The sequence below is a fragment of the Oncorhynchus nerka genome, linkage group LG12 (genome assembly GCF_034236695.1).
Source record: "Oncorhynchus nerka isolate Pitt River linkage group LG12, Oner_Uvic_2.0, whole genome shotgun sequence".
In the NCBI taxonomy this organism is placed as follows: domain Eukaryota; kingdom Metazoa; phylum Chordata; class Actinopteri; order Salmoniformes; family Salmonidae; genus Oncorhynchus; species Oncorhynchus nerka.
The window spans coordinates 40,957,609-40,979,270 of record NC_088407.1 but is presented as its reverse complement, the minus strand read 5'-3'; the positions used below and the strand labels follow the sequence as shown (position 1 = coordinate 40,979,270).

Below are 21,662 nucleotides of genomic sequence, written 5' to 3'. Positions count from 1 at the left end.
CAAGGTACAAATCTGTCGTTCTGCCCCTAGGCCGTCATTGAAAATAAGAATTCGTTCTTAACTGACTTGCCTAGTTAAAATAAATAAAAATGTATCATATGTATAAACTCGCTCATTCATATATTTGTATGTACATATTCTTATTCATTCCTTTACACTTGTGTGTATATAAGGTAGTTGTGAAATTGTTAGGTTAGATTACTTGTTAAATATTACTGCCTGGTCGGAACTAGAAGCACAAGCATTAACATCTGCTAACCATGTGTATGTGACAAATCAAATTTGGCCAAATAGATGTCAATGTTTGGGCTCTTGGAGGGTTGGAGCCCCATTGCTGGCTATGCATCTGAATATTCTACCATTTTTACTGGTCTTCACTCGTCCACTACCCACATGGTGGTCCTCTGTATCTCAGTTGGTAATCTCTGTTACCCAGAAGTAAAATTATCTTGCAAAAGTTTGTAATTTCCTGTTTTACTTCTGGGGGGTGGGTGGAAGGCCAAAGTCCTCCCTTTCTTGCAAAAGGAAACTCTTGGCCAAACCCCTCCCTTCCGCTAAATTAAACTGTGTTTAGCATGGCCAATAAGCACATTTCTTTTCATGAATTTTTACGATAGACAATTTTGACTTTGTGGCTGTGTAATCTTGTGGAAAACGTTTATCATCTGCACACATGCTTAAAAAAAAATCACTGCACCAGTTTAAGCACGGCCTTCATCCAATCCTGATTCGTCCAAATGGTCAATGACAAAAACCCAAAACCAGGAACTACTACTGCTCACATCCCCGGACAGGGCCAAAGAGGAAGGATATACTTCCTGGGGGTGTCATCGGATGGGGCCACAGTGTCATCGGGGGTGTCATCGGATGGGGCCACAGTGTCTCCTGACCCCTCCTGTCTCAGCCTCCAGTATTTATGCTGCAGTAGTTTGTGTCGGGGGGCTAGGGTCAGTTTGTTATATCTGGAGTACTTCTCCTGTCCTATCCGGTGTCCTGTGTGAATTTAAGTATGCTCTCTCTAATTCTCTCTTTCTTTCTCTCTGAGGACCTGAGCCATAGGACCATGCCTCAGGACTACCTGACATGATGACTCCTTGCTGTCCCCAGTCCACCTGGCCGTGCTGCTGCTCCAGTTTCAACTGTTCTGCCTGTGATTATTATTATTTGACCATGCTGGTCATTAATGAACATTTGAAAATCTTGGCCATGTTCTGTTATAATCTCTACCCGGCACAGCCAGAAGAGGACTGGCCACCCCACATAGCCTGGTTCCTCTCTAGGTTTCTTCCTAGGTTTTGGCCTTTCTAGGAAGTTGTTCCTAGCCACCGTGCTTCTACACCTGCATTGCTTGCTGTTTGGGGTTTTTAGGCTGGGTTTCTGTACAGCACTTTGAGATATCAGCTGATGTACGAAGGGCTATATAAATCAATTTGATTTGATTTGATTAATAGCCATTTCATCTGTCCACGAGAATCAGTCCAGGAGAGATTACTCAGTTTAGCATAGCACACCTTAAAGGCCCAGTGCAGTCAAAAACATGATTTTACTGTACTTTATATATTTCCACACTACGAGGTTGGAATAATAGTGTGAAAATGATATGAGCTGTTTGAAAAGACCACCTGAAAATGCAGCCTGCTTTGGTGGGATGGAGTTTTGGCCTCCCTAGTGACATCACCAGGTGGTAAATTACACTGAACATAAATATAAACGCAACATGTAAAGTGTTGGTCCTATGTTTCATGAGCTGAAATAAAAGATTCCAGAAATGTTCCATACACCCAAATGTGTTTACATCCCTGTTAGTGACCATTTATCCTTTGCCAAGATAATCCATCCACCTGACAGGTGTGGCATATCAATAAGCTGATTAAACAGCTTGATCATTACATAGGTGCACCTTGTGCTGGGGACAAAACGCCACTAAAATGTGCAGTTTTGTCACACAAAGCCACAGATGTCTCAAGTTTTGAGGGAGCGTGCAATTGGCGTGCTGACTGCAGGAATGTCCACCAGAACTGTTGCCAGATAATTTAATGTTCATTTTCCTACCATAAGCTGCCTCAAATGTCGTTTTAGAGAATTTGGCAGTATGTCCGACTGGCCTCACAACCACAGACCTCGTGTTTGGCGTTATGTGGGCGAGCGGTTTGCTGATGTCAACATTGTGAACAGTGTACCCTATAGTGGAGGTAGGGTTATGATATGGGCATGCATAAGCTACGGACAATGAATACAATTACATTTTATCCATGGCAATTTGAATGCACAAAAATACCATGACGAGAGCCGGAGGCCCATTTTTTTTAAGGTATCTGTGACTAACGGATGCACATGTGTATTCCCAGTCATGTGAAATTCATAGATTAGGGCCTAATGAATTTATTTCAATTGACTGATTTCCAGAAAAACGCATGTCAAAAATGTTATAAATTGATTTGCATTTTAATGAGGGAAATAAGTATTTGACACCCTCTCAATCATAAACATTTCTGGCTCCCAGGTGTCTTTTATACAGGAAACGAGCTGAGATTAGGAGCACACTCTTAAAGGGAGTGCTCCTAATCTCAGTTTGTTACCTATATAAAAGACACTTGTCCACAGAAGCAATCAATCAATCAGATTCCAAACTCTCCACCATGGCCAAGACCAAAGAGCTCTCCAAGGATGTCAGGGACAAGCAGCTTGGTGAGAAGGTGACAACAGTTGGTGAGATTATTCGCAAATGGAAGAAACACAAAAGAACTGTCAATCTCCCTCAGCCTGGGGCTCCATGCAAGATCGCACCTTGTGGAGTTGCAATGATCATGAGAACGGTGAGGAATCAGCCCAGAACTACTAGCACATATACATGCCCGTCTGAAGTTTGCCAATGAACATCTGAATGATTCAGAGGACAACTGCGTGAAAGTGTTGTGGTCAGATGAGACCAAAATGGAGCCTGGGGCTCCATGCAAGATCGCACCTTGTGGAGTTGCAATGATCATGAGAACGGTGAGGAATCAGGCCAGAACTACACGGGAGGATCTTGTCAATGATCAGGCAGCTGGGACCATAGTCACCAAGAAAACAATTGGTAACACACTACGCCGTGAAGGACTAAAATCCTGCAGCGCCCGCAAGGTCCCCCTGCTCAAGAAAGCACATATACATGCCCGTCTGAAGTTTGCCAATGAACATCTGAATGATTCAGAGGACAACTGGGTGAAAGTGTTGTGGTCAGATGAGACCAAAATGGAGCTCTTTGGTATCAACTCAACTTGCCGTGTTTGGAGGAGGGGGAATGCTGCCTATGACCCACAGTTCTTTTGTGTTTCTTCCATTTGCGAATAATCGCACCAACTGTTGTCACCTTCTCACCAAGCTGCTTGTCCCTGACATCCTTGGAGAGCTCTTTGGTCTTGGCCATGGTGGAGAGTTTGGAATCTGATTGAACACCATCCCCACCGTCAAACATGGAGGTGGAAACATTATGCTTTGGGGGTGTTTTTCTGCTAAGGGGACAGGACAACTTCACCGCATCAAAGGGACGATGGACGGGGCCATGTACCATCAAATCTTGGGTGGGAACCTCCTTCCCTCAACCAGAGCATTGAAAATGGGTCGTGGGTGGGTATTCCAGCATGACAATGACCCAAAACACACGGCCAAGGCAACAAATGAGTGGCTCAAGAAGACGGACATTAAGGTCCTGGAGTGGCCTAGCCAGTCTCCAGACCTTAATCCCATAGAAAATCTATGGAGGGAGCTGAAGGTTCGAGTTGCCAAACATCAGCCTCGAAACCTTAATGACTTGGAGAAGATCTGCAAAGAGGAGTGGGACAAAATCCCTCCTGAGATGTGTGAAAACCTGGTAGCCAACTACAAGAAACGTCTGACCTCTGTGATTGCCAACAAGGGTTTTGCCACCAAGTACTAAGTCATATTTTGCAGAGGGGTCAAATACTTATATCCCTATATTAAAATGCAAATCAATTTATAACATTTTTGACATGCGTTTTTCTGGATTTTTTTGTTGTTATTCTGTCTCTCAGTGTTCAAATAAACCTACCATTAAAATAATAGACTGATAATTTCTTTGTCAGTGGGCAAACGTACAAAATCAGCAGGGGATCAAATACTTTTTCCCCTTACTGTATAATTCAGTAAAATCAATGAAATTGTTGCATGTTGCATTTATATTTTTGTTAAGTATGGTTAGACCAATAAGAAAGACAATTCCAAACCTCTCTGCCAATAACATTTCCCCCTACCAACTCAGACCACTCCCAGACAGTCATAGGAATATTCTTGCTTGAGTAACTGCTCTTTGCTAAGAAGCAATTTATTTGATTTTTTGACAATTTTAATTGAAAACAATCATAGTAAGGTACTTAAATTGTTACCAAAAAATGATTTGATATTGAGATAAAACGGCTGCATTGGACCTTTAAAATGTTGATAGCCTCAATGTTCCCTCTAAACTGCGCGCGTGCACGGCCACGCACTTCCTCCGGCATGCAGTGCAGAAGAAATGCCACGTATAGCACAGAGATTGAACCTCACTGAGTTCGCACTATATAGATCAACGTTTTTTCAGTGGTCGAATCCAAATTATATCCGCCCCTTTTCAATGCAACAAATCAAAACAATTCTAACTTGGCAAGATTGTGATTTTGTTGTAGACAGAGCCAGAGCGCAACGGAGTAGAATTCTATTGACCTGGTAGCGAACAAGAGGTCTTTCAATCACCCTCGAGTGAATGCGCTTTTCAGATCAGATCAGATCATAGCGCAGTGCCACGCGCGTGCACATTTGTTAATATTTTTTAGCTAGTTATTAGCCCAGTTATAGATGAGTATAGGTCAACAATGGGGAGTTACTGCTTCCTACAAGAGCACAAAACGTGTAGACATTTCAAGCTATTTTTGAAAAGTCAGTCAGGTAAAAAGCTATGTCTGAATTAGAGTGGCAGTGTTGTGTTTTGAGACATGGCTATTTGCATATTCAAGCCTTAGGCAGAGAGGTAGTCTACATTGTTTTATTCTCTGTATGGTAATAATGAATCATTTTATTTTGTAAAGTGGTTTCTTTACAACACAATACAATGCAATTTATGGTCACCTATTTGGCCCATGGTGTTACAGACTAAGTAAAAAATAAATGTCAAGTCCTTCATGAAGTAAAAACGTCTTATGTAATGTAGGCCTGTATAATGTAGGCCTGTGTAAACACCACATATAGGCTACTGTAGGCTATATCATAGAAATAAAAAGCTATTTCCATGTGAAAATGTAATGGGATTTGCTCCATTTATTTTGTTGATAGGCCTACATTATGCTAAAATAGCCACAACAGCCTATTGGCTACTTTCTAAAACTGTAAGGGCACCGTAAACCCATGCCGGAAGTTGCACAGAATTCTCACAACGTTTAAGTTTCCGCTCACAAGACAGAAAATTTGCTCAGTGCCCCCAAAAATTTGAGGGAACATTGGTCTCAATGGCACTGCCCGTGCTGTCACAGACACCATAATGACACAGTAAATAATATATATATAAATAATGGGTCAACTGTTTCAGTTGTGACCGTTTCGGTTTGGACAATTGTGACTTAATTTGGACATTAAATAATTCCCATAGCTAACAGAGTGTTGAGCAATTAACCAAAATGTGGTTTAATTTCGGTTTTTAAACACCTAATTGACCAACGTCGATTCAATTATTTGAATTCCATTTAGTTAATTTTTTTCTGAGCTCAACGCCCCGTTTCTCGCGAGAGATTCCTCTCTAGGACATGTTGTCCAACTCTTGCCTGATACTTAAACGGAATTCTTCCGCTTCTCTATGTTCGTTACATACTTCAGTCTGAGACTGCCATCTTGAATAGGGGAGGGTCCAGGTGGGCATCTACCCTCGGAGGTTCCGGACTGTGGCCCGTCGTTGGAGGTTCCGGACTGTTAAACGTCGCCGGAAGCTCTGGACCAGGTTCTGTCGCCGGAAGCTCTGGACCGGGTACTGTCGCTCCGGACTGGGTACTGTTGCCGGAAGCTCTGGACTGCAGTGCGAACTGGATACCTGGTGCGAGGTGCCGGTACTGGTGGTACTGGGCTGGAGACACGCACCTCAGGGCGAGTGCGGGGAGCAGGCACAGGACGTACTGGACTCAGGAGGCGCACTGGAGGCCTGGTGCGTGGTGCCGGCACTGGTGGTACCAGGCTGGTGACATGCACCTCAGGGCGAGTGCGGGGAGCAGGCACAAGATACACTGGGCCGTGGAGACACATTGGAGATCTGGAACGTAGAGCTGGCTCAATGTGTCCTGCCTGGATGTCCATTCTAGTCTGGCAAATGCGAGGAGCTGGAATAGAGCGCACCGGGCTATGAATGCGAACTAGAGACACCGTGTGCATCTATCTCTGAATAACACGGTGCCTGACCAATCACACGCTCCCCACAGTAAGCAGGAGGAGTTGGCTCAGGTCTCCAACCTGACTCAGCCAATCTCCTCGTGTGTGCCACCCCCCAAAAAAATCTTGGGGCTGCCTCTCGGGCTTTCGTGCTAGCTGTGTTCCCTCGTATTGTCGCCGTTCCTCCTGCGCTGTTTCCACCTGCTTCCATGGCAGAGTCTTGTCCCCTGCCATTACCTCCTCCCAGGTCCAATATGTCCTCCACTCACCTTTCTCCCGGGCCCAGGATGTCCACTCCTCTTGAGTACGCTGCTTGGTCCTTTTATGGTGGGTTCTTCTGTCATGTCCGTTGTACGAAGGAGACCAAGGCGCAGCGTTGTAAGCGTACATTCTTAAATTATTTAATGAATGAACACTGAAACAAAATAACAAACAACCGAACGAAACGTGAATTTTCTTTATTTTTTTGGGGGGGTGAGACTGCAATTTTCACCACTTCTGTAGAATCACCTATGTCAGGCTCCTCTCCTATGCAGACCTAGCAAGAATGAGGAAATAAGAATCAATTGCTAGCTGCTTTGTCATAATAAAGAAAACACGAAAGCAGGAGAGATGAACGAAAAAAGGTAGAACAGAACTGGAACTTGGGCCGACTCAATGACGATACAGATGCACCACCTCCCATGTAAAAAGCCTCCCAGCTCAAGCACTTAAAGAAGTCCCTCGAGCCTAAAAGAAATCTGTGCAGTCAGTAAAAATGTGCTTCAGTGTGCTAATAATAATCCTGAGCGTGTCATGTGAGAGAGTTGCTCCAACATGTGTGAAACCACTGGGCAGAACACCTGATGTGTACAAAGTACCCCCCCAAAATTTTCTCAGTTCCCCGCAGTGATGACTAACAGCAAACAAGACCGGTAATTTTGTTAAGAAAAATATGAATGAAATCAGTGACTTGTTTTACTTAGTGTTGACTTTGAACCAGGCAATGACAACCCTGACGGGGAATAAATCACACAGTGTGATGTCATTACAAGTGGCTGAGGACTCCTCTATTCCAGCTGAGTGATGACAGTGCTGAAGTTGAGGGAGAGAGAATGCCATCCCTAACTGGAACACCACCAACATGGAGGTTTGAAGAACTGAAACGCTCTGTTGGCTCTCTCTGTCTTTGGGGGGGGGGTAATGATCCCCACAAGAGAATGTGACGCAGTCAGGAAGTAAAAATGCTAATGTATTCACAAAGTGCATCATGCACAAGCTTTAGTGGGATTGGATACGTTAGGTCTCAGGCTCATCTTCTGCAATGCTTATCAATCTCCTTGGTTTAGTCTTTCTGCATGAAATGACTGCAGAGTAATAACATTTGTTGCAATAGAACTCACTCTCATGAGTGGCAACACAATTAGGAACTAGTGTGTGCTACAGTTAATTCAAACATACAAACTTTATTGATCTCTTACCTTTGAGACAAAAGCAGACGTAAAAGGGTGAAACTGGGACAAAACCGAGAGCATAAAAGTGAGAGAAGGTCCCTGTATTCTTGCTCACCTGTTTCATCCCGAGTCGGTAGGCCACGATGCGGTCCACAGACAGGGGGTTCTGCTGGGTCCACTGTAGCTTGAAGCCGTAGACCCTGGGCCGGTTCTGCCACAACGCACTGTATGTGTCATAGTAGAACTCTGGGGCATAGGCCCTCCCTGTAACAAAAAAAGAAAAGCAGACTGGTTTTAGCATATGTTTGTGTGAATGTGTGTGTGTGTGTATGCATACATCACCATTCTAACTGACGTTAATTCCCCTCAGCCACACACAACTGTGACATATCATTCTTTGTTAGTTTCCTTGAAATGCCATTTATCAATACTCTTCTACACCTAAAAATAGCCTCGTCAATATACACAATGTACAAATCATTAGGAACAGCTTCCTAATATTGAGTTGAACCCTCGTTTGCCCTCAGAACAGCCTCAATTCATCAGGGAATGGACTCTACAAGGTGTCCCACAGGGATGCTGGCCAATGTTGACTCCAATGCTTCCCACAGTTGTGTCAAGTTGGCTGGATGTCTTTTGGGTGCTGGACCATTCTTGATACACACGGGAAACGATTGAGCGTGAAAAATCCAGCTGTGTTTCAGTTTTTGACACACTCAAACAGGTGCGCCTGGCAACTACTACCATACCCGGTTCAAAGGCACTTCAATCTTGTGTCTTGCCCATTCACCCTCTGAATGGCACACACACAATCCATGTCTCAATTGTCTCAAGGCTTAAAAAGACTTCTTTAACCTGTCTCCTCCCCTTCATTTACACTGATTGAAGTGAATTTAATAAGGGACCATAAGCTTTCACCTGGTCAGTCTGTCATGGAAAGAGCAGGCATTCATAATGTTTTGTAAACTCAGTGTACATTCTAAGCACTGTCACTGTAGCATTGAAGCTTTACTTTCCCCAATGCAGAAATGAGAAAGATCATTTTTCTGTGGTTCAAAGAATGCAACTATGCAGTAAAGAAGAAGAGGGCCCCTCTATGAGCTGAAAGCTGACAAGAAATTGAAAACAGCTTAGCAGCGAGGGCTGTCTCGTTCTTGTCAAATGAAAACCAAAATTGCTACTAGAGAAGCAAGAAGAGGTGCACAGGAGCTTCAGTGTGACTATTAACCCAAAGGGTAAAGGTTTAGTCCAATGTTGATGTACGTATTAGGGCTGTTCCCGGAAAAAAAAATCTTGGCAACTGAAAGTCGTCTGTTCTTTTGACCAACATTTTAAAATGTGTATTTTTCCATATATTAGACACACCCTATGTGTTTTAATAAAATAAATGATATATGCATTGAACTTGTCTCATGCTTTAAGTGCACTGTTTGATTAAAAAAATAATATATATTTGCTACTGCTCAACTAAAACAATTATCGATCGACCAACAGCCTATTGACCAAACAATCGTCTAGTCGACTAATTGGGGTCAGTCCTAGTATCTATCACATACAGTGCATTCAGAATTCAGCTCCCTTGACCTTTTCCACATTTTGATACGTTACAGCCTCATTCTAAAATTGCTTAAATTATTCCCCCCCCTCATTAATCTACACACAATACCCCATAATGATGAAGCAAAAACTTCATTGTGTGGATTGTTCACGTTTGACAGTTAACGTCTATCAATTCCCCATTACATACAGTGTCCGGCTAAACTGAGCAATCGGGGGAGAAGGGCCTTGGTCAGGGAGGTGACCAAGAACTTCCTCTGTTTAGATGGGAGAACCTTCAAGAAGGACAACCCTCTCTGCAGAACTCCACCAATCAGGCCTTTATGGTAGAGTGGCCAGACGGAAGCCACTCCTCAGTAAATGGCACGACAGCCCACTTGGAGTTTGCCAAAACTCAATCCCTATACCAGTCTGCTGTTCCCACATGCTTCAAGAGGGCCACCATTGTTCCTGTTCCCAAGAAAGCTAAGGTAACTGAGCTAAACGACTACTCAATCCCTTCCGTCATCATGAAGTGCTTTGAGAGACTAGTCAAGGACCATATCACAAACGCACTGGTCTCCAGTGCGTCTCCTTGGGCCGGCGTACATGGCACCAGACTTACGCATGGTGTCCCCGGTTCGCCAGCACAGCCCAGTGCGGGCTATTCCACCTCGCCGCACTGGCAGGGCGACGGGAACATTCAACCAGGTAAGGTTGGGCAGGCTCAATGCTCAAGAGCTCCAGTGCGCCTGCACGGTCCGGTCTATCCAGTACCACCTCCACGCACCAGCCCTCCGGTGGCAGCCCCCCGCACCAGGCTGTCTCTCCGTCTCATCCCTACAGGTGCTCCCGCCTGTCCAGCGCTGCCGGAATCTCCCGCCTGTCCGGCGCTGCCGGAATCTCCCATCTGTCCAGTGCTGCCGGAATCTTCCGTCCATTTGGGACCTATTTCTAGGGTCCCCAGTCCGAGGTCGGCGGCGAGGGTCGCCGTGTTTAGGATGCCACGGAGGCGGACAATGAGATAGAGAAAGACTGTGGTGAAGTGGGGTCCACGTCCCGCGCCAGAGCCGCCACCGCGGATAGACGCCCACCCAGACCCTCCCCTATAGGTTCAGGTTTTGCGGCCGGAGTCGCACCTTTGGAGGGGGGGGGGTACTGTCACGTTCTGACCTTTATGTCCTTTGTTTTGTCGTTATTTAGTATGCGTTGGGCAGGCTATGTTTGTTTTTCTATGATTTTGGGATGTCTATGTTAGTTGCTTGTGTCAGCACAGTTCTTATGATAGCTTCGCGGTCGTTATTTGTTTATTGTTTTGTATAGTTTGTATTCAGTGTTCAGTGCTTTCTTTAATTAAAAACTTCATCATGAACACATACCACGCTGCATTTTGGTCCGTTCCTTACGACGATCGTGACACTGGAATGTAACAACCGTTGAGCATCTGAGCTTATGGTTGATTGTGGGGGAAAGGGATTGAGTGTGTAAGAGTATGTGTGTGTGTGTCTGTTTGTTTGTATCCAACATCTGTTACAAGGGGGTAAGGATGCTAGGGACAATATAGGACTAATCAAAATAATTGTTTGTTAAAATAAAAATAGCTTGACAAAAATGTAATGTAATGCAATGGCAATCCTGGTTATAGGTAACAATCCTGGTTATAGGTAACAATCCTGGTTATATGTAACAATCCTGTTATAGGTAACAATCCTGGTTATAGGTAACTATACTGGTTATAGGTAACAATCCTGATTATAGGTAACAATCCTGGTTATAGGTAACAATCCTTTGCATGAAGTGCCAACATTATTATGCATGTTAATTCTGGGACACTGTAAAGTCCATGGAGAATAAGAGCACCTCCTCCCAGCTGCTCACTGTACTGAGGCTAGGAAACACTGTCTCCACCCATAAATCTATGATAATCGAGAATTTCAATAAGCATTTTTCTACGGCTGGCCATGCTCTCCACCTGGCTACCCCTACCCCGGTCAACAGCTCTGCACCCCCCACAGCAACTTGCCCAAGCCTCCCCACTTCTCCTTCATTTTTTTTCTGAAAGAGCTGCAAAATCTGGACCCTTTCAAATTCTATTTTCATTTTTGGACCCTTACAAATTTTATTTTCATTTTATTTTCTGAAAGAGCTGCAAAATCTGGACCCTTACAAATCAGCTGGGCGAGACAATCTGGGCCCTCTCTTTCTAAAATTATCCGCCGCAATTGTTGCAACCCCTATTACTAGCCTGTTCAACCTCTCTTTGTATCGACTGAGATCCCTAAAGATTGGAAAGCTGCCGCGGTCAATCCCCCTCTTCAAAGGGGGAGACACTCTAGACCCAAACTGTTACAGACCTATATCTATCCTACCCTGCCTTTCTAAAGTCTTCGAAAGCCAAGTTAACAAACAGATCACCGACCATTTCGAATCACACCATACCTTCTCCGCTATGCAATCTGGTTTCCGAGCTGGTCATGGGTGCACCTCAGCCACGCCCAAGATCCTGAACGATATCATAACCGCCATCGATAAAAGACAACACTGTGCAGCCGTCTTCATCGACCTGCCCAAGGCTTTCGACTCTGTCAATCACAGCATTCTTATCGTCAGACTCTCAACAGCCTTGGTTTCTCAAATGACTGCCTCGCTTGGTTCACCAACTACTTCTCAGATAAAGTTCAGTGTGTAAAATCGGAGGGCCTGTTGTCCGGAACTCTGGCAGTCATTATGGGGGTGCCACAGGGTTCAATTCTCGGGCCGACTCTTTTCTCTGTATACATCAATTATGTAGCTCTTGCTGCTGGTGATTCTCTGATCCACCTCTATGCAGACGACACTATTCTGTATACATCTGGCCCTTCTTTGGACACTGTGTTAATAAACCTCCAGGCGAGCTTCAATGCCTGTCCTGCGCGCGAATGTAGGCTTATAAATGTGCCCATTTAGGGATCTGATAGTATTTCTGATTTGATTAACACAGCACCACTGATGAGCTGTGGAGCTTCTCAAAGTAATGTATTCTTCACCTCAGCAAATAAATTCTGTTTTTACATCCACTGAGAATGACAATAGTTCCTCTCCTTTTCGATATCCACTCAGCCTGAAAGGAAAAATGTCATGCTCTGATCCAGTGGAAACCTGATCACTTCTTATCCCTTGACCAAATAGCTTACACCTCTATATTGTTACCCATCGAAAACAGACATCTGAGATAAACCAAGGCCATCAATATTTCACAACCAACTCCCCAGAAATGTGGCACTGTCATCTTGTCAAACATTCATTACCAGCCTCAGGTGCAGCAATGTTACTGCTACGCCACATGTTCTGCCATCGTGCAATCAGAAGAAGGTACCCAGAATACGCGCGCATTGTAACGTGACATGACACATAGAAGACCACAACCAATCACACCAACCATACTGAGATAAGCGAGAGCCAAGACCTCGCTCTCACACAATATTTGCACATGTGCACAGGTTCGCTTCATGCTGTTACAGCATTGTAGCCACGGGACCAAAAATGCAGAGAAGTAGAGCTTCGCACTTCAACTCTCTTAGTTGTTGCGGAAATTGACCCATTATGCTGTTAACTTTCTGCATCTAAATCGTATCACTGAGTTTACCTTCAAGGTTTGTTATTGCCTTGCTTTCATGTGACTGAACTCCTCAAAAAAGCACTCAAATATGAAGCATTAATCCGTAATAATAGCAGAAGTGTTGTTTGGAAGCTAATGGTCTTTCCAGACAGAATATATATCAAAGATTCAAACAAGAGAGGGAGTATTTGAACCACAAACCTGTATTAGGAACACAGACAGGTTTTCTTGCTCTTCGTTAATGTTCGACAATCAAATCGTTTCAGGAATGCCGTACAGGAATACGAGGTGACCTTCTCATATAACAAGTGGACCTGAATTTTCGTGTTCTCTAAATTGCTGACATTTTCTATGGGGTGGAGGACAGAATGGAGAGTGCAGTATAATCCTCCCTGTGGCTGCTGTGCAGGGCAGAAAATTGCCAATGCAAATCCAAGTTGGGACTAATATAACCCAGGAAAGACTTTAGCAGTGATACAGTTGCACTTCTTGGTCTGCAGACTCTGAACACTTATCAAGAGTAAAACATTCTAGCCATTTTCTCCCATCCATCAGAAAATGGTTGGTAGCAAGATAGAGGTTGAGCCTCTGATGTTGAAAAAGCTTAAGAGCAGAACAACAAAATCCCAACACCATATCACATTGACAACTAAGACATTTTCTCCCTGCTGATTCTGCTGCATGTCCACATAAGAAGTTGTCTCGTGGTAACAAAGTTATTAGAATTTGAATACATTATGAAGTCTCATTGAAAGATAACATGATTCAGCAATAAACAACAAACCAGGGCTTTCTGAGGCTTCTTCCTTGAATAGGTATTTTCCCCAAACAGCCACTTAAAACCACAGTGACACTTTCTATGCTCAGTAGTGTTGATACAGTGCCATGTAAAAACACACACTAAACTTTACATAACTGACATCTCGCTGAGAGCTAAGAATACTAATACCAAAACACTAATGCGGCCCATTTGTATTTTCACACCTTGCCTTGCATGTTATTAAAACAGATATTCCTCTCATCTGTCTATTCAATAACTCTTTGAAATTCTGTGCGAACTTCGCTGCTTACGCCATTCATGCTTACAGGGAAAACAAGTGACGTTTTGTTGTGTCGGCGATAAGCAGCTTATTAGGTTTTTTAAAAATGTATTTTTATTAAGGCTGACAAGGCCATCTCCATGGGATACATTTCATTAGAATAGTCAGGGAGTGGATTATACTTGTCTCCAGGCATTAACAATGGGAGTCTCTCGCTTCAACAGGGAGCACTCACACAAAGTGAACGTGAATCAAATCAATAGCTTGCCTGCGTTCCAAAAGGCACCCTATTCCCTAAATAGTGCACTCGTTTTGACTTGAGCCCTATGTGGCCTGGTTAAAGGTAATAAATAGGGAATGGGGTGCCATTTGGGATGCAACCGTTGTGTCCGGGAGAGACGGGCAGGAGCAGTTGAACTGGCATATTAAAGGGGCAGCTCTCCATTGATGCACAATTCTCGGTTAGCCCACTGCTTGTTACTATTTATACTGTAGATCTGACTGATACACATCCAAAAGCAGTGCATTACATACATTAATGTACACTACAGTCTGCAAAAGTTATTTATCCTTCGAGGAAAGAAATTGGACATAACATACACTGCTCAAAAAAATAAAGGGAACACTTAAACAACACAATGTAACTCCAAGTCAATCACACTTCTGTGAAATCAAACTGTCCACTTAGGAAGCAACACTATTGACAATAAATGTCACATGCTGTTGTGCAAATGGAATTAGACAACAGGTGGAAATTATAGACAATTAGCAAGACACCCCCAATAAAGGAGTGGTTCTGCAGGTGGTGACCACAGACCACTTCTCATTTCCTATGCTTCCTGGCTGATGTTTTGGTCAGTTTTGAATGCTGGCGGTGCTTTCACTCTAGTGGTAGCATGAGACGGAGTCTACAACCCACACAAGTGGCTCAGGTAGTGCAGCTCATCCAGGATGGCACATCAATGCGAGCTGTGGCCCTGGGTTCCTCCTAATGCAAGACAATGCTAGACCTCATGTAGCTGGAGTGTGCCAGCAGTTCCTGCAAGAGGAAGGCATTGATGCTATGGACCGCCCATTCCCCAGACCTGAATCCAATTGAGCACATCTGGGACATCATGTCTCGCTCCAGTCCAGGTCTGGGAGGAGATCCCTCAGGAGACCATCCGCCACCTCATCAGGGGCATGCCCAGGCGTTGTAGGGAGGTCATACAGGCACGTGGAGGCCACACACACTACTGAGCCTCATTTTGACTTGTTTTAAGGACATTACATCAAAGTTGGATCAGCCTGTAGTGTGGACTCCAAATCCATACCTCCATGGGTTGATACATTTGATTTCCATTGATAATTTTTGTGTGATTTTGTTGTCAGCACATTCAACTTGTAAAGAAAAAAGTATTTAATAAGAATATTTCATTCATTCAGATCTAGGATGTGTTATTTTAGTGTTCCCTTTATTTCTTTGAGCAGTGTATAACACGCAGACACTTTTATCCAAAGGGCTCCCGAGTGGCGCAGAGGTCTAAGGCACTGCATCTCAGTGCAAGAGGCGTCACTACAGTCCCTGATTCGAATCCAGGCTCTATCACATCCAGCAGTGATTGGGAGTCCCATAGGGCGACTTGATTAGTGTAGTGTCAACAACGCAGACACTGCCAGCTAGCCTACATAGTCAACAACGCAGCCTCTGCCAGCTAGCCTACTTCAGCAGTACTGTATCATTTTAATCATTTTAGTCAATAAGATTCTTGCTACGTAAGCTTAACTTTCTGAACACTCGAGACGTGTAGTCCACTTGTCATTCCAATCTCCTTTGCATTAGCGTAGCCTCTTGTGTAGCCTGTCAACTATGTGTCTGTCTATCCCTGTTCTCTCCTCTCTGCACAGACCATACAAACGCTCCACACCGCGTGGCCGCGGCCACCCTAATCTGGTGGTCCCAGCGCGCACGACCCACGTGGAGTTCCAGGTCTCCGGTAGCCTCTGGAACTGCCGATCTGCGGCCGACAAGGCAGAGTTCATCTCAGCCTATGCCTCCCTCCAGTCCCTCGACTTCTTGGCACTGACGGAAACATGGATCACCACAGACAACACTGCTACTCCTACTGCTCTCTCTTCGTCTGCCCACGTGTTCTCGCACACCCGAGAGCTTCTGGTCAGCGGGGTGGTGGCACCGGGATCCTCATCTCTCCCAAGTGGTCATTCTCTCTTTCTCCGCTTACCCATCTGTCTATCGCCTCCTTTGAATTCCATGCTGTCACAGTTACCAGCCCTTTCAAGCTTAACATCCTTATCATTTAACGCCCTCCAGGTTCCCTCGGAGAGTTCATCAATGAGCTTGATGCCTTGATAAGCTCCTTTCCTGAGGACGGCTCACCTCTCACAGTTCTGGGCGACTTTAACCTCCCCACGTCTACCTTTGACTCATTCCTCTCTGCCTCCTTCTTTCCACTCCTCTCCTCTTTTGACCTCACCCTCTCACCTTCCCCCCCTACTCACAAGGCAGGAAATACGCTCGACCTCATCTTTACTAGATGCTGTTCTTCCACTAACCTCATTGCAACTCCCCTCCAAGTCTCCGACCACTACCTTGTATCCTTCTCCCGCTCGCTCTCATCCAACACTTCCCACACTGCCCCTACTCGGATGGTATCGCGCCGTCCCAACCTTCGCTCTCTCTCCCCGCTACTCTCTCCTCTTCCATCCTATCATCTCTTCCCTCTGCTCAAACCTTCTCCAACCTATCTCCTGATTCTGCCTCCTCAACCCTCCTCTCCTCCCTTTCTGCATCCTTTGACTCTCTATGTCCCCTATCCTCCAGGCCGGCTCGGTCCTCCCCTCCCGCTCCGTGGCTCAACGACTCATTGCGAGCTCACAGAACAGGGCTCCGGGCAGCCGAGCGGAAATGGAGGAAAACTCGCCTCCCTGCGGACCTGACATCCTTTCACTCCCTCCTCTCTACATTTTCCTCTTCTCTCTCTGCTGCTAAAGCCACTTTCTACCACTCTAAATTCCAAGCATCTGCCTCTAACCCTAGGAAGCTCTTTGCAACCTTCTCCTCCCTCCTGAATCCTCCTCCCCCTCCCCCTCCTCCCTCTCTGCAGATGACTTCAACCATTTTGAAAAGAAGGTCGACGACATCCGATCCTCGTTTGCTAAGTCAAACGACACCGCTGGTTCTGCTCACACTGCCCTACCCTGTGCTCTGACCTCTTTCTCCCCCTCTCTCCAGATGAAATCTCGCGTCTTGTGACGGCCGGCCGCCCAACAACCTGCCCGCTTGACCCTATCCCCTCCTCTCTTCTCCAGACCATTTCCGGAGACCTTCTCCCTTACCTCACCTCGCTCATCAACTCATCCCTGACCGCTGGCTACGTCCCTTCCGTCTTCAAGAGAGCGAGAGTTGCACCCCTTCTGAAAAAACCTACACTCGATCCCTCCGATGTCAACAACTACAGACCAGTATCCCTTCTTTCTTTTCTCTCCAAAACTCTTGAACGTGCCGTCCGTGGCCAGCTCTCCCGCTATCTCTCTCAGAATGACCTTCTTGATCCAAATCAGTCAGGTTTCAAGACTAGTCATTCAACTGAGACTGCTCTTCTCTGTATCACGGAGCGCTCCGCACTGCTAAAGCTAACTCTCTCTCCTCTGCTCTCATCCTTCTAGACCTATCGGCTGCCTTCGATACTGTGAACCATCAGATCCTCCTCTCCACCCTCTCCGAGTTGGGCATCTCCGGCGCGGCCCACGCTTGGATTGCGTCCTACCTGACAGGTCGCTCCTACCAGGTGGCGTGGCGAGAATCCGTCTCCACACCACGTGCTCTCACCACTGGTGTCCCCCAGGGCTCTGTTCTAGGCCCTCTCCTATTCTCGCTATACACCAAGTCACTTGGCTCTGTCATAACCTCACATGGTCTCTCCTATCATTGCTATGCAGACGACACACAATTAATCTTCTCCTTTCCCCCTTCTGATGATCAGGTGGCGAATCGCATCTCTGCATGTCTGGCAGACATATCAGTGTGGATGACGGATCACCACCTCAAGCTGAACCTCGGCAAGACGGAGCTGCTCTTCCTCCCGGGGAAGGACTGCCCGTTCCATGATCTCGCCATCACGGTTGACAACTCCATTGTGTCCTCCTCCCAGAGCGCTAAGAACCTTGGCGTGATCCTGGACAACACCCTGTCGTTCTCAACTAACATCAAGGCGGTGGCCCGTTCCTGTAGGTTCATGCTCTACAACATCCGCAGAGTACGACCCTGCCTCACACAGGAAGCGGCGCAGGTCCTAATCCAGGCACTCGTCATCTCCCGTCTGGATTACTGCAACTCGCTGTTGGCTGGGCTCCCTGCCTGTGCCATTAAACCCCTACAACTCATCCAGAACGCCGCAGCCCGTCTGGTGTTCAACCTTCCCAAGTTCTCTCACGTCACCCCACTCCTCCGCTCTCTCCACTGGCTTCCAGTTGAAGCTCGCATCCGCTACAAGACCATGGTGCTTGCCTACGGAGCTGTGAGGGGAACGGCACCTCAGTACCTCCAGGCTCTGATCAGGCCCTACACCCAAACAAGGGCACTGCGTTCATCCACCTCTGGCCTGCTCGCCTCCCTACCACTGAGGAAGTACAGTTCCCGCTCAGCCCAGTCAAAACTGTTCGCTGCTCTGGCCCCCCAATGGTGGAACAAACTCCCTCACGACGCCAGGACAGCGGAGTCAATCACCACCTTCCGGAGACACCTGAAACCCCACCTCTTTAAGGAATACCTAGGATAGGATAAAGTAATCCCTCTCACCCCCTTAAAAGATTTAGATGCACTACTGTTCCACTGGATGTCATAAGGTGAATGCACCAATTTGTAAGTCGCTCTGGATAAGAGCGTCTGCTAAATGACTTAAATGTAAATGTAAATGTTGTCCGGGTTTGGCCGTCATTGTAAATAAGAATTTTTCTTAACTGACTTGCCTAGTTAAATAAAATGTAAAAAAATTAAATGAAAGACGTCTGTTATACATACCTGTGACTAAGAACCTGCAGGCACCCGCCCCGGCCTCATTGGTCACTTCACAGGTGTACTCCCCGTAGCCCTCCCTATTGAGTGCCCTGACGTGGTAGTCCGTCTCGTCGCGCTGGTCGAACTGGCCCATCGTCAGCAGCCTGGTACCCAGCTTCCACTCGTACTTGAGCACTTTGGACGGGTGCGCCCGCAGCACCCGGCAGTTGAGGGTGAAGGCGCGACCCAGACCCTGGCGGATCTCTGTGAACACCGGTTCCACCACCGGAGGATCTATGGAGGGGAAGACCAAAGGCCCTATTAGTCAGGCAGGCAGGGAAGCAAAGGCTGAATCCCAAATAAATCCCTAGCCCCTGGCCTACATCACAACAGTCAGCCACAGGGCAGCATTGGCCCGGTCCTAAAATAACCCCTATCCCCTATGCACTTGTTGAGATCTGAGAAGATTTGGTAGGTGCAGTGGTGGGTGGAAAAAGTACCCAATTGTCATACCTTAATAGAAAAATGACTCAAGTAAAAGTCTAAAAGTATCAAAAGTAAATGTAATTGCTAAAATATACTTAAGTATCAAAAGTAAAAGTATAAATCATTTCAAATTCCTTTGCAAACCAGACGGCAACATTTTTCAACACTCAGACATCATTTAAAATTCACACGTGTGTTTAGTGAGTCCACCAGGTCAGAGGCAGTAGAGATGAATAGGGTTCATCTCTTGATAAGTGTGTGAATTGGACCATTTTCCTGTCCTGCTAAGCATTCAAAATGTAACAAGTACTTTTGGGTGTCAGGGAAAATGTATGGCTTAAAAAGTAGATTATTTTATTTTGAGAATGTAGTGAAGTTAAAGGAAAAGTTGTCAAATATAAAGTACAGATACCCCAAAAACTACTTAAGTAGTACTTTAAAGTATTTGTACTTAAGTACTTTACACCACTAGGTAGGTGCAAGCAATATGGTAATTACTTCCCATATTGTTTACACCTATAAACCTCTCAGATCTACAGGAGTGCCTAGAGAGTAGGAGGGGCTAGGCGTTGATTTGGAATACAGAAAACTGTCCTTCTCACACAGGCAGCATCTGAGCCCGTCTCCTTATGTCAACCCAAACATAATCCATTCATCTGCATCCAGAATTTCTCTGACTTTAAAGTCCCATCAGCTCTTATTTATTTATCCAGCCTTTAGATTATCTTGCGCTATAATTACCACTAACCCAACAGCAATGAGATGCCAGTAGCCGTGGCTTTATCAATTAGCCGCTCCAACTTAGGTGGAAAGTGATCTAAACACAGTGCTAAATTTGCAATGTTCCTGTCGCTGTTTTGTATACGTCTAGCAGACACAGCTACACAGTGGAAGTCGGAGTATGTGGGCAAAACGGGCTACTTAGCACTAACATGAGAACTCAGAAGTCACACGTCTAGGATAATATAGCTTCTAGTGAAAAGCTTAACTTGGATTTGTTGTTGTATATATGCGAGGCAATTTAGTAGGAGATATTTTAAGGGCCTCTGATATATTTTTCCCATTTTGTGTCTAATTTTGAGAACTCTCAGAGGAACTGTCCTCTCTTAACTCGACTGAATGAAAGAGCTTGCTGCTTGAATACACAGAATGGCTGAGAGAGTCCGTAGCGACCGCCTTCCGCTCGGAGACAAACAGAATTTTTGAGTGACACCTTACTAGATAATACTCCAGAAACACTTAAAGGAACAGTTCTGCTAACTAGTTACTAAATAGCTACACGGACTATCTGCATTGACCCTTTTTGCACTAACTTTTTGACTCATCACATATGCTGCTCCTACTGTTTATTATCTGTCACTTTAATCCTAGTTATATGTACATATCTACCTGAATTACTTCGTACCCATGCATATCGACTTGTACCCCGTTTATATAGCCAAGTTATTTTTACTCGTTATGTATCTATTATTACTTTGTTACACGTTTTACTGTCTATTATTTTATTTTCTCTCTGCATTGTTGAGAAGGCCCCGTCAGTAAGCATTTCACATTTGGTCTACAGCTGTTTATGAAGTATGTGACGAATAACATGTGATTTGATTCTCCAGAATTGCAAATATACTTGATCTTAATGATACCTAGAATGTAGTTTATAGAGGCAGATGGTCAGTGTCGGAAGTGGTTTGTTACTACACCCTATAAATAGCATGGTTGAGTGCAAAACATTGAAAGTGGTAGGAACCCTGTTAGCATGCTACATCCCAGCAAGCAAGCATCTAACGGACAGCTATCTGTAATGAGGCTGGAGGCAAGCCCTCCTCAGGCCACCGTCGGAAGAGCTAATATTACTATGTCTAAATGAACTAACTTCAAACGTTTCTGTCGCATACAATATGCTTGGAATTTTGAAGCAGCAATCCCTTTTGATTGTAAAGTAGAGAAATACTCTCAATTCAAATATCCTCAAAAACTCAGAATACAACAGGCTCTAGAGGATAACATGACCTTTCAAGTCATACAAGGAAATGAACTTTAGAAAAACAAAAAACTTGTTTGCCTCCTAAAATCCATCGGTATTACTCATTAATGGTGTAAGGTTTGTACCTGTTATTTACCACAGGGATTAAAACATAAGAGGTAGAACAAAAAGTAGGCCTAAACAAAAGTAAATTATGGAAGAGAGA

General features: G+C 45.1%; 1 protein-coding gene across 1 annotated transcript in view; it reads right to left on the bottom strand.

Annotated features, from left to right (window-relative positions):
• The window catches only part of LOC115138232 (MAM domain-containing glycosylphosphatidylinositol anchor protein 2-like), a 223,038-nt gene that overhangs the window by 62,633 nt on the left and 138,743 nt on the right, over nt 1-21,662 (bottom strand). Inside the window, exons 9-10 of the mRNA XM_029674883.2 lie at nt 19,015-19,284; nt 7,936-8,084 (exon numbers count right to left, since the gene is read on the bottom strand). Coding sequence (XP_029530743.1) covers nt 7,936-8,084; nt 19,015-19,284 — 419 coding nt within the window. The remainder of the gene's footprint in view (nt 1-7,935; nt 8,085-19,014; nt 19,285-21,662) is intronic.